The sequence below is a fragment of the Anarhichas minor genome, unplaced genomic scaffold, assembly GCF_050575085.1.
Source record: "Anarhichas minor isolate MPS153535 unplaced genomic scaffold, ASM5057508v1 ptg000072l, whole genome shotgun sequence".
Lineage (NCBI taxonomy): Eukaryota > Metazoa > Chordata > Actinopteri > Perciformes > Anarhichadidae > Anarhichas > Anarhichas minor.
In genome coordinates, this window is record NW_027466518.1 from 415,001 (window position 1) to 427,270 (window position 12,270).

Genomic DNA, 12,270 nt, shown 5'->3' on the forward strand with positions numbered 1-12,270 from the left:
AGAGCGTAGAACGCCGCTCCGAACACGTTGATGGCAGCGGCGATGTAGAACACGCTCTGCCACTCGTCGATGGTGTTCTGAGGAACAATCGGATCAGTTCAGGAGCGTTGACGTAGAAGAAGAGGGTTATAGTGCCTTTAGTGGTTTAAATCATTATCCCAGTGCATTTGGGGAAACATCTGGATCGGTTAAAGGTAGGAACACATCTGTACGGTCAACATTTAACAATTTGTTCCTCTAAACGTCTTTTCCAGTGAAACGATTTTTAAAAGAGGAAATAATTTGTCTTTGTGCCAAATTACACTCACAGTTCTCACGATCACGTCCCAGAGATGTGAATATAATGATGATTTCTGTTTGTTTAACGTTTCAATCATTTAAAGATAATGTCGTTGGTTGATTGGTTAATTGACTTGTTAAATCTTAACTTTGTTGCCATTGTTGATGAAAGTTACACAGAAACAGGTAACAAGGTCAGTTTATCGGCTTCCATCAAACTGTTGATAAAGGAGCACAGACGCCCCCTGGTGGCCAAAGGCTAACGACACTAATCCTGTTCTGTTAAACCAGTTAAAACAGGAAACGGATCTTCAAAATAAGAGATTATCTGTTGAATGAGGACCACTGGAGGTCAGATCACTGGAGGGACCTCTGTTAGTCTGTTAGTCTGTTAGTATAAAGATACTAGAAACATGATCACAGTGTGTGTGCTGTTCAGGCGTTTATTTATATTATTTTACACTTTCACTGGGTTATAACTGCCAAATATTCATACATTTTAACCCTTTAAATAACCCTTTAAATAACAGTTTGTTTACATAATAGAAGTCTGTTATTATGAAATGAATATATATTTTTCAGTCTGAATTATGCCAATGATTAACAGCAACATTGATTTTTAAGCATTTCTATTTTTTGTGTCAGATTTAAAAGAAGCTTCTTAAAACGACAAATCTGAGGGAAAATAGTAAAAACTCTAAATTGAAGTCGCTTCTCTAGATTGAAGGTCTGATATAATAGATTGTTGGATTAAATATTATAATTGGATCAGAAACGGTGGTTTTAATGGGTTTAAGGGTCCGAGTGTTTATTACAGACTTATTATAGGAGCTGACTTTTAACTTCCCAAAATGAAAAAGCCAGAAGTGTCCCCAGCGACTCATAAGGGTGAAGGAATGAGGCCCACCGTACAGATGTGATGATAAAGTGAGACTGTGCGTTAGCGTCTTACTTGTCTGGTGAGCGCTGTGGCTATGACCGGTCCCACCATGCCGGGAATGGTGGCAAAGGTGTTGGTGATTCCTAGCAGGATACCAGCATACCTGCAAACGTATTAAAGGACATTTAACGTTACGAGTCCGGAGTAATGACTCACCTGCTGACACCTGGAGGAGAATCTGAACATCTGTATCGTCACTGAGTATCAGAGTTCTGATGTTTGCTGCCACACTGAAGCGGTACTCTCTCAGGATGTATAGTTATGGATAGAAATCATCAGGAAGATTACTCATTTCATTATTGATAAATACTCTTACATTTGGAAGCTAGAATTGTGATCTCGGGACGTAGGCAGCGTCTCTACATCACTACGTTTACAGTCGGAGGATGTTCTGGTGATGGAACTTACGAAGGAGCGATGTCCAGGTGGTTGATGTTGAAGCCGGAGGCCGACACTCCGCCCAGAGCCGAGGAGATGGTGAGGAAGGTCACGGCCAGCGTGTAGTTACAGCCGGTATAACCCACCGCCACCAGGAACACCGCCGGGCCGAGCATACCTGCAGACAACACGCAGGGAGTAGTCGACACGGCGTGTCTGGAGTCAGTTTCATACATCACGATGATGATAATAATAATAATAATAATAATAATAATAACAATAACTTTATTTATAGAGCATCTTTAAAAACAGAGCTTACAATAACATTTAAATTCTGGTAAAACAGTATAATAGATGAGACACTAAAACCAATCGATACGATATTTATTTAAATTAAATTAAACAATAAGATAAAAAAAATTATAAATAATAATTAAAATAAATACAAGAAAATAATTAAATTTAATTAAATTTAAAAAAATGTAAAAAAAAATGTAAAAAAACTAAATGAACTAAACTAAAATAAGAGGACAGATGAATCCGTACCGACGACGGAGAAGCACTTCCTGACGGTGACGGTGCGGTAGAGGCAGGTTTCTCTCAGGTAATCGGCGAGCTGACCGCTCACAACAGCAAACACGGCGCAGCCAACGTAAGGAAGAGCGGAGAGCAAACCATTCTGTGGTGGACGGGGACAACAATAGCACAGGAATACTTTAATGAATACATAACATAAACATGTTTTATTCTACTGTACATAGTGGTTTACATTTTTACCCATCAGTGTTCCTCAGCTCCTCTGATGAACCAACGGCTGTACGAGATGTTGAGCTCACCTGCTGGATGCTGAATCCCAGCACGTCGTTCATGTAGGTGGGCAGCAGGGTGAGGAGGGTGTAGAAGGTCCAGTTGTAGGAGAAGTGAGCCACCACGATGGCCCACAGCGGTCTGGAGGACACGATGGCTCTCCAGGGGATGTGACCTGCTGAGGTGGAGAGCTGGGAAACAGGAAGTAGAAAAGAAACAGACTCGACTGATTCGGGTTAACTCCTCTGGTTGTATAGAAGTCTATGAGAAAATGACTTGGTAAATACAGCGCTGACTTTAACTGATAGACATTCTTTTAGGAGTCTAAAATACGTCCACAGCAGAACATTACTCTGCTCCTGTACTGGTTCTCTGGTTCTACTGTAGTAATACACCGACTTATGGAGAAGTACCTCGAACAAGCAACCTTCTAAACGTCACAATTGTCGCTTTAATGTTGTGTTCTTGGACGTCTTTATAAACTGCGGAGTCGTGTCTCTGAGGAAGAGAGATAAGAGAATGAAACCCTGAGATGATGTAACTTTAGTGTCTGATGACTGAACGGGACCGGAAACGCCTGCAAGCACTCTGCTGCTAAGAAGAACAGTCTATATGGATATAATCCACCATTTACATATTAATAACTCTATATTCAAAGAATCAAAACAAAGAAACCAATCAAAGGGAAGAATAAAATCGAGGAAATTCTACTTTCTTGCAGAGATTATTTGTTACACAATAAATACAAAAACAACAAATGAAAATAAAGAAATAACAAAATATTTGTTTATTAAATCTATGTTAGTCACAATCTATCCAATAAACTAACATTTCAATCACATTTCATACACGAATGCGTGTTTATTTCTGATAAAGACTTCCTTCATGTAACAATGTTTAAGACAGTAGAGCGGTGATAGAAGGTGCATTAAACAAGCAGCTTTCTATAAACCTATGAATCATAGTTCAGGACACGTGGTCTGGTTTGTGGTCTGGTTTGTGGTCTGGTTTGTGGCGTTACCTCATTCTTCAGTGAGCCGGTGATGTAGAGTCGCTCCTGCTCTGAAATCCGTGGGTGAGTGTTCGGACTGTCAAAGGCGAGGAAAGACCACAAGAAGAACCACACGAGGCCGACAGCACCTGGACACACGAAGAAGAAAGAGCTCATTTAAAGTGACAGTGAGGAACCTTTACCTGGTCCTGAACCAGGCTCAGTGTAGTCCTGATCCCCTATATGAACCAGTCTCAGTGTAGTCCTGATCCTCTATCAGACCTCCATCAGTAAAGAGACCATCAGAGAGAAGATGGTCTGTTTCTATAGAGTTATTCTTAATGCTCGTCATCGGAGCCACCGGGTCGGATTCTGGTGAAACCAGATGAACTCATGCAGGTTCACCAGAACCTCCTTCAGCTCAGACTCCAGCAGAGACCGGTCCACCGTGGACAGACCCAGATCCTCCTCCTCCTCCTCCAGGAGCAGAGCTTCTCCTCTCTGGGAGCCAACACCGACACCACACTGCTGGAGACCCAGGACGTATTGCTGGACCCGCTGGAGGGAAGGGAGGCACGGGAGAACCAGAACCAGGACTGAGAGGGGCAGACTGTCAGACCTGCTGCAGTAACATGAGAGGGTTTAAAGGGAGTCTGGTGCTCAGAGACACTACCACTTTAGTCCACAGGGGATGCCAGAACCAACACAAGATGAAAGTTCCTCGTAGTAACTTTAACCGCAGGTCAACATTCACTTCTGCTGTGTTTCCATCTCATGTTCTTCTTCAACTTGCTGAATCATCGTTTTCAGAGACCAAAGAGGAACAAAGGAACAGACGGTGGAATCAGCATCAACCTGTGACTCATCAATGGAGATGTCACTTCAGCTCACAGAAATATGATGAAAATAAGTGTTTTCAATCAGTTCCAGATGTTGCTTTGATGTAAAGTTTTCATAACTTATTCGTGAGAGCGAGATATTATTTTTAGGAAAGACAATCCGTGACCTCAGTGGTGAGTCCACACAATCTCATCAGAGCTCAAAGTATCAAAGTCTGAGTGTAAAAGATCAATGAAGACATTCTGAAGGCTTCAAGTCTTCATGATGATGTTGATGATGATGATCTTTATAACATTAACTCACAATGTTTTGGTGAATTTATCCTGAATATCAGCTGCAGCACACAAAGAGTTCAGTTACTCAGATGTTAAAATGTTAAGATGTTAAGATGTCGTCTGTGTGGATAAAGACGTAAATCTTGCAATTTTTAACACCTGCAAGACCAAAAGCAGCCGCAGAGGAACCACCGGAAAAAAAACATTTGAACAACTAACTTTTTTTGTTATGAAAATGCAATAAAATCAAAATGTTCCATTAAAGAAAAGTTTTAAAAATGTTCATGTATGATGTCATTCTAGCTGTTAGAAAGGCAGATGACCGGTGCTTCTCTAACGGCTGCACGTTCATCACCTGAAATGTTTCCAGTTAATGTTTTTCTAACTAATGCATCATGAGTAGAAAACTGAAACGTAACACTAAGATTACACACTAAAGCTACTGTGTGAAAGAATCTCATCGATTCCTAAAAGGTAATCTGGGAACTGTGTTCAATCCCTCACAACTCAACCAACATACCAACATAGAACCAGATGCATCAAACGGAGGTAAAGTTAGTGTTTTACCAAATATATAGAAGACGTAGGTCCAGTCCAGGTAGAAGCAGATTTCACCGGACAGAGGGAGAGAGACCACCGTCCCCAGCTGGGCTCCTGAGATAGAGGAGAGAGAACATCTGTATCACACAGCTGTCTGAATGCATGCTCAGTGTTCAGTGCTCTAGTGCACATGGTGAGGGTGAGACTAATGCAGCAGACTGATGGGTCATCTGTTGCTTTCTGTTTCTCAGTAAATAAATATCAGAAAATGGTGGAAAAATGTCTTCAAACTGCAGCTTTGTGCTGCAACCAGCTAATATTTCTGTTGGACAAAAAGATTCAACTCACTGCTCTGTTACAGAAACTACTTTTGTTAATGCTGACGTTGTGTCTGTGTGTGTTACCGATGTAGGAGATGGTGAGCAGGCGGCTCCTCTCCAGCGGTGGAGCCCAGGCGGCCCACATGGTGTACATGGAGGGGAACGTCACTCCCTGGAGACAAACAACAACACGAGCACCAACAGCAGCATCATCTGTATCAGTTTGTGTCTATAAATCCATTAAGATCTTGTCATTTAATACCAACAGCTTGTGCAAATGAACAAAAACAAATACTAAACGAACCCGCCTACCTCTCCGATCCCTTCCAGCACCCGGACAGCGATGAGGTAGCTCGCACCCAGGTCGGCGGCCACGGGGGTGAGCAGAGTAAAAACTACAGTTCCCAGAATCCCAAAGCCCATCAGCCACTTGGGTCCATAGCGGCCGGCCAGGTAGCCGCCGGGGATCTGGGTCAGGATGTATCCGTAGAAGAAGGAGCCCAGGATCCAGCCCTGAGTCTCAGAGTCCCAGTCGTACACGCTGGCCTGAGAGGGGACGACAAGAGTTCATGTTGTTATTGTTATTGTAATTAATCTGTCGATGATTAATCGACTATTTGTTTGGTCTATAAAATGTCAGAAAATTGTGAAAAATGCTCAAGATGACGTCTTCAAATGTTTTTATCCAAATATATCAGAGTACAGTCATTGAGTAAATAAATCACAAAATATTCACATTTAAGAAGCTGAATCAGAGATTTCTTTACTTTTATTTCTTAAAAAATGACTCAAACCAATTAATCAATTAGCTAAACAGTTGGCAGATGATTCAATAGTTAGCGGTTCATCGTTGCTGCTCTTTTAGGAGTTAAACTGGATTAAATATGATAAAGTTTGTTTGTTTATCTCCGTGTTGTTATTTGTTGAATATGTCTCAAGCTTTCTCTTCTTTATGCTCCTTTATTTAAACCATTAAATGAAACCCTTAAAGGCAAACACAGGTCTCTCAATAAAAACAAAAGGTGGAGTTTGTTGTCGTGGTGAAGCAGCGTGGGATCATGGGAGTTGTAGTCTTCATGCAGTCGTTAAGGGTTTTTACCACAGAACTAATTACTAAAGAGCTTTAAGCATTATTCACACATTTAGGGATTTTACAAAGACGGACAATTTAAACTTTTAAATGCTTTAAAAAAAATGTTATTTGTGTAAATATTCGGCTCCCTAATCAAACAGTTTACAGGATATTAAACCTTCGGTTCCTTTATAACACATTTAATACTTGACTGACTTCTCTACAGGGTTTGTATGAAGGTAATAAAGTAGTTTATGAATATGAGATATGAGTTTACAGATATTTAAAATCCCTCTTCGTCATCGTGGAGGTTGGTTTAAGGTTTTTCCCGGTTACACCTTCAGTCTGTGTGCAGATCTCTGAAAACACTCGTCATCTTTTTGATTCTTCAGTTTTGTTTGTTTATTTAAGATAATGCAAGAACACAACTCGACAAAATACATAACATAGGTCTCTTACTTATTTGACCTTTAATGCAGGAGCACATCTGGATGATTGTAGTTATTGATGTTATAGAGTGAACATCTAAAGAGATCCAGTGAACTGGGACTGTTTCTCAGCGCTGTGGCCCAATAACACGTCATGTTTAACGGTCAAACCACCTGAAACATCAGAAGGAACTGCTCCATCTACGCATCGCTTCCAAGACAAACTGATGGATATCAGACGTCTGGTCTCCTGCTTCACATATTCCGGACATATTTAGGGTTTTTCCATAAAGAGCAGACAAATATGGAAAAACGTTGCTGTCGAGCATGTGATTGTTTTCCAATAGTTGTCTCTCTGAAATGAATAGTTTTAGCCTTTTTAATACGTTTTTAAATCTCAACCAAGGAACAATAATATTTTACGTAGTCATATCTTATGCATATTAATTTTATGTTCTCTGTAATATTCAAATATTATAAAGGTGGAGGCTTCAAATAAGACCAGTTGACTTTTTGCGTCTTCCTGCACTGAGACATTTTTTATTTTATTGTTTAAATTGTGCAAAACTAAACTAAACACACGTAGCAGTGACGTGACAGTGAGAGCCTCGCTGTTTGTGATGACCTGACTGTGGTAGTCGGTACTCACTCACATCTTAAAGTTTAAAGTCTTTTCAGGTAGTGAACGTGTGAATATGGTGCCATTAAAAAGAGCTTCATTTGACTTAATCTCTGAAGGGAAAGCTCTCGTGTGGGATTAAAGCGCTCCACTGCGCTCGTGTCGTGGCTCTCACCGTGTGGTTGTGTTTGGGCCGTGCTGGGTTGGCGTGAGCCGGACACACCGAGCCGCTGTGGTTGGTGCTGGAGTGGCGAGTGTTGTTCAGCATGTCCACCATGGCCACGCTGAGGTTCACCCGCAACGAGTAGACCACGAAGAAGCCCAACGAGGAGAGCAGCGCCAGGCCGTAGCGGGAAGAGCAGCATGCTGGGGCTGCAGGGAGATATACACATGAAACCATATAGATGAAGGTATTACGTAACATTATCAGAGGGGGGAGTCGATGCAATACAACGTTCAACACGCAAGCAGGAGCTCATCTTTGTGCTCCGTCACTGTACAGAAAAAATAACATTTTAACATCAGAATGATATTTAGCTTTATGTTAATGTTTGTTTTCTTCTTTATTCACTGAATATAAACCATCGAGTGGGACTTATATTGAGCTGCAACTATGACTCTATAGTAAATCATTTATAAAATGTGTTTCTTACTCATTCTAATCTGCAGAATGAGAGACAGAGAGAGAGAGAGAGAGAGAGACAGACAGAGAGAGAGACAAACAGAGAGAGAGACAGACAGAGAGAGAGAGAGAGAGAGAGAGAGAGACAGACAGAGAGAGAGACAAACAGAGAGAGAGACAGACAGAGAGAGAGAGAGAGAGAGAGAGAGAGACACACTTTGGTGTATAATAACTCTGGATTGCATAAGGTGCTATATTATGTTAACTACTGCTGCTACATAAGCACCTCTTCATATGAAGGACAGTGACATCACAATCTTTAGTGTCTTTTTCTGGCAGGTTGCCAATAATTACACAGAAAACTAAATGCGTTTAACAAAGTAAAAGTTGCTCTACTGGAACCTCAGGACACTTTGTTAAGATGCTACAACTTTTATGAAACTTAACTCATGCAAACATGATATGACTGAAGATAAACTCAGCAGGTCGTCTCATGTGAGGTCAGGACAGGTGTCACTAAACTCATGACGTAATCAATAAATGTGAGCATGAGGCACAAGATGGACATGGAGAGAAGGATGTTAAAAACCTTTATATTCAGATCTAATTTGGGTATCCTGCAAAAAGAGAGACAGAGAAACACAGAGAGAGACTAACTTTAAATGTTTACCTTATATTCACTGAAGGTAAACACGTTACATAAAGTAATAAAGTAAAAAGTTATTTTGTTTCCCATATTTTTATAATTAAACATCTAAACACCACGTGCCTTTGTAACATATGTTACCCTAAACGTCACGCTGAGCTAACGTTAGCTTATGTTAGCTTGTAGATACTTTATTTAGTTTCACCTCTCGTGACTTTGTCTTCGTGTCCTCGCTGAAGCAGCGGTGTGTCGTCTCCCTCCGTGTCGGACCCCCCGTTGCGCTCCATCTTCTCCGGTTAAAGTTAAACTCTTCTACCGCATCACGGACCGAACCCCGATGACAACAACAACAGAAGAAGAAGCAGGAAGCTAACGTCAGTCAGCTGAGCGCCACTCGATAGGCCAACTGCCGTCACGTGACGAGGGGCACGGGACCGGAAGTCGATTGATTGTATTTTATTTCGTTGTTATTTTATTTTTACTCCTACGACGCAAAAAAAAAAGGTCACTGAAAAACAAAACACAAAAAAAATCCACCCAAAAAAAAAAAAAAAGATTATTATGATTTTTTTTTCTGCCAGCAAAAAAAATGTCAATCTTTTTTTTCTTTTGGGTGGATTTTTTTTTTGTTTTGTTTTTTAGTGACCTTTTTTTTTTGGGCTGCGGAAATGGGTTTCCATAGATTCTTGCTTAAAAGTCTATTCAAGGGTTGTTTGCTCAGTACAATCCAAGTGAAACATCAAGCAATTTAAGTAGTTCATCTGTTGTGAAGCCATGTTTAAAGAAGTCTTCAATGTACTCACAATCCATTTATATGTCAAATGTAGGGAAACCTATGAAGAGCTGCTTCTATGACTGTTGTGTTAAAGACTTTCTATCTCATAATTTCGACTTTCTATAGCAACTGGAAACATCTGGTCAGTGTTATAGTTACAGATGGATGCACCAAAAGTGTTGGTGCATTTTTTTTTTCTTTCTTTTTTGCTGGTGAAATAAAAAAATCAGTTTTAAATAATTATAATTATTTATTTATTTACTTCTTTTGGTGGATTTTTTGAAGTGACCTTTTTTTTTTATAAAAAAAAAAAATTAAAAAAAAAAGTGTCGGGAAGACCGGAAACCAGAAAAACAAACTCTCAAAAAAAATGTGTACTGTGATTTTTTATTTTTTTATTTGCTGGCGGAAATGGGCTTCCAAACTGTATCGTATGATGCAAAAGTATATTTTTTGTAGTTATTTTCTCAATAATAATTTTAAAAAAGGTGTCGGGAAAACCGGAAACCTTGAAAAAACCCAGTGCTAAAGTATTTAGATCTTTTACTTGAGTAAAAGTAATACCAAAGTGAAAAAATACTCTGTTACAAGTAAAGGCTATGAATTCAAAATGTTACTTAAGAAACAAGTATTAGCATCACAATAAAGTACAAAAAAGTAAAATTACTGGCCCTTTTCAAAATCATATATATGTTATTGGATTAGAATTATTGATGTATGAATGTACTCATCACTATAATGTTGTAGCTGGTGAAGATGGAGCTACTTTTAATTATTCTACATAGTGCTAAACAGCTAAACCTTCAACCATAACATCATAATCAGTGTTAGTTCATTTATAAGTAAATGTACTTGTACTTTCCACCACTGATAAAAACATGATAAAAACAAAGACTGTAAATCAATGACCACCTATGGTCTTATAAATAAAAAGAATAGTCTACTCTACAACATTAGATAACCGGAGATGCTTCTTCTGATTATTTCAATTATTGGTAAATAAGACACAAATAAACAGTAGAGTTCATTCTCCTCGTGCACACTCACATGTAACCACAGCATCAGATGATGAGGAATTATGTAACATTCAAACACATGTTTGTTGTTGAAATGAGGGATGACTTATTGTCTCCACTGCAGACAGAGAGACACATCCTGTGGATATGAAGACAGACAGACAGACAGACAGACAGACAGACAGACAGACAGACAGAGAGACAGACAGACAGACAGAGACAGACAGACAGACAGACAGAGACAGAGAGACAGAGACAGAGAGACAGACAGACAGAGACAGAGAGACAGACAGACAGACAGACAGAGACAGAGAGACAGAGAGACACATCCTGTGGATATGAAGACAGACAGACAGACAGACAGACAGACAGACAGACAGAGACAGAGAGACAGAGAGACAGACAGACAGACAGACAGAGACAGACAGAGACAGAGAGACAGAGAGACACATCCTGTGGATATGAAGACAGACAGACAGACAGAGACAGTCAGGCTTCTGTCAGCCATTTATTATCAGGTTAACGCGTTAAACACACGTGTCGACGACAATGTTTCTGAGTCAAACGTTGGGGGATTTTAGGTTTTAAGAATTGCATAATCACACGACGAGTCTTGAGAGTCTTGACCTGATTTGAGGAGCCGGGTTCAACGGTCAGCTGGCGTCCACTCTGCACACAAAGGGTTTATTTTAAACCAAAACCACCATCTTTTCCTAAACCTTTATTGCGCTTTAACCTACGGAGATTTCTGACTGAAAGCCCTAAAGCCAAACTTTCTTCCAGAGTTTCCATGTAGCTGAACTCTGACCTTACTCTTTATGAGGAAAAAGTGAAAATAAAACAATATTACCGAGGATTATTCCCCTCAGAGACGTCTAAACACCTTAAATAATCACATATGGGAAATTACAGTTTGAAATCAAATGTAGTCAATGTGTCACAGCTCGAGTGAGTCAAATAACTTAACCTGGTGAAGGATAAACACAAAGAGTTCATTGTGTTCGTTTACGTTGGTTTGTTGACTACGGTTTTGAAGCCTCAAGTTTGGCATTTTGACCACCGCCATCTTGTTTTACTGGAACCAGAAGTGACACGAGAGGGTGGAGCTTAGTACTGAACGCTGAATAAGACATTTTTGTTCTTCCATGAAGTGAAAAACACACTTTGAAAGAGTTAAAGTTGAAAGACGAAAACATGGACAACACCGTGATAGGGACCTGTCAATCACCGTGTAGCCCCGCCCTAAAGCATCCCCTGCTTTATGGTCTGTTTGACTCTAAATGGACCATAATGTACTAAATGAACATCATGCTGTATTGAAGAAGACTTGAAACTAGAGATTGAGACCATAAACTCATGTTTACAATGTTTACTGAGGTAATAAATCAAGAGAGAAGTAGAGTCATTTTCTCATAGACTTCTATACAACCTTCTTTTTAAATGCAGCTTTGAGACACTTCAGCATCGGCTTCACTTTTCAGAAAGGTTGCCGCCTGACTTCAGCACTTTATTAGAACTGACCTGCAGTAATATCCTCAGAGTACAATCAGCTAGTTTTACTTTTACCAACTACATTACCTGGAATTGAAGCTGAGAGTGCTGCTGTACTTATTGACAACCAGAGTCACGCCTCCTTAAATGTAATCAGTTAGCAACAGTACGTTGCTGTTTGATGAACAAATCTCTCTCTCTCTCTCTCTCTCTCTCTCTCTCTCTCTCTCT

General features: G+C 40.0%; 1 protein-coding gene across 2 annotated transcripts in view; it reads right to left on the reverse strand.

Annotated features, from left to right (window-relative positions):
* The window catches only part of slc17a5 (solute carrier family 17 member 5), an 11,219-nt gene extending 2,093 nt beyond the window's left edge, over positions 1-9,126 (reverse strand). The window contains exons 1-11 of one of the 2 annotated variants that reach the window (XM_076079386.1): positions 8,963-9,122; positions 7,665-7,861; positions 5,683-5,916; positions 5,455-5,542; positions 5,078-5,164; positions 3,426-3,544; positions 2,434-2,595; positions 2,144-2,276; positions 1,628-1,775; positions 1,232-1,322; positions 1-77 (exon numbers count right to left, since the gene is read on the reverse strand). The exon at positions 1-77 is cut by the window's left edge and continues 2,093 nt beyond it. In XM_076079386.1, the coding sequence (XP_075935501.1) occupies positions 1-77; positions 1,232-1,322; positions 1,628-1,775; positions 2,144-2,276; positions 2,434-2,595; positions 3,426-3,544; positions 5,078-5,164; positions 5,455-5,542; positions 5,683-5,916; positions 7,665-7,861; positions 8,963-9,044 (1,418 nt within the window). In that variant the 5' untranslated portion in view covers positions 9,045-9,122. Of the gene's footprint in view, positions 78-1,231; positions 1,323-1,627; positions 1,776-2,143; positions 2,277-2,433; positions 2,596-2,817; positions 2,903-3,425; positions 3,545-5,077; positions 5,165-5,454; positions 5,543-5,682; positions 5,917-7,664; positions 7,862-8,962 lie in introns of those variants that run through there. The other variant, XR_012947793.1, reaches the window with a different exon arrangement.
* Between the last annotated feature and the right edge of the window lie 3,144 nt (positions 9,127-12,270).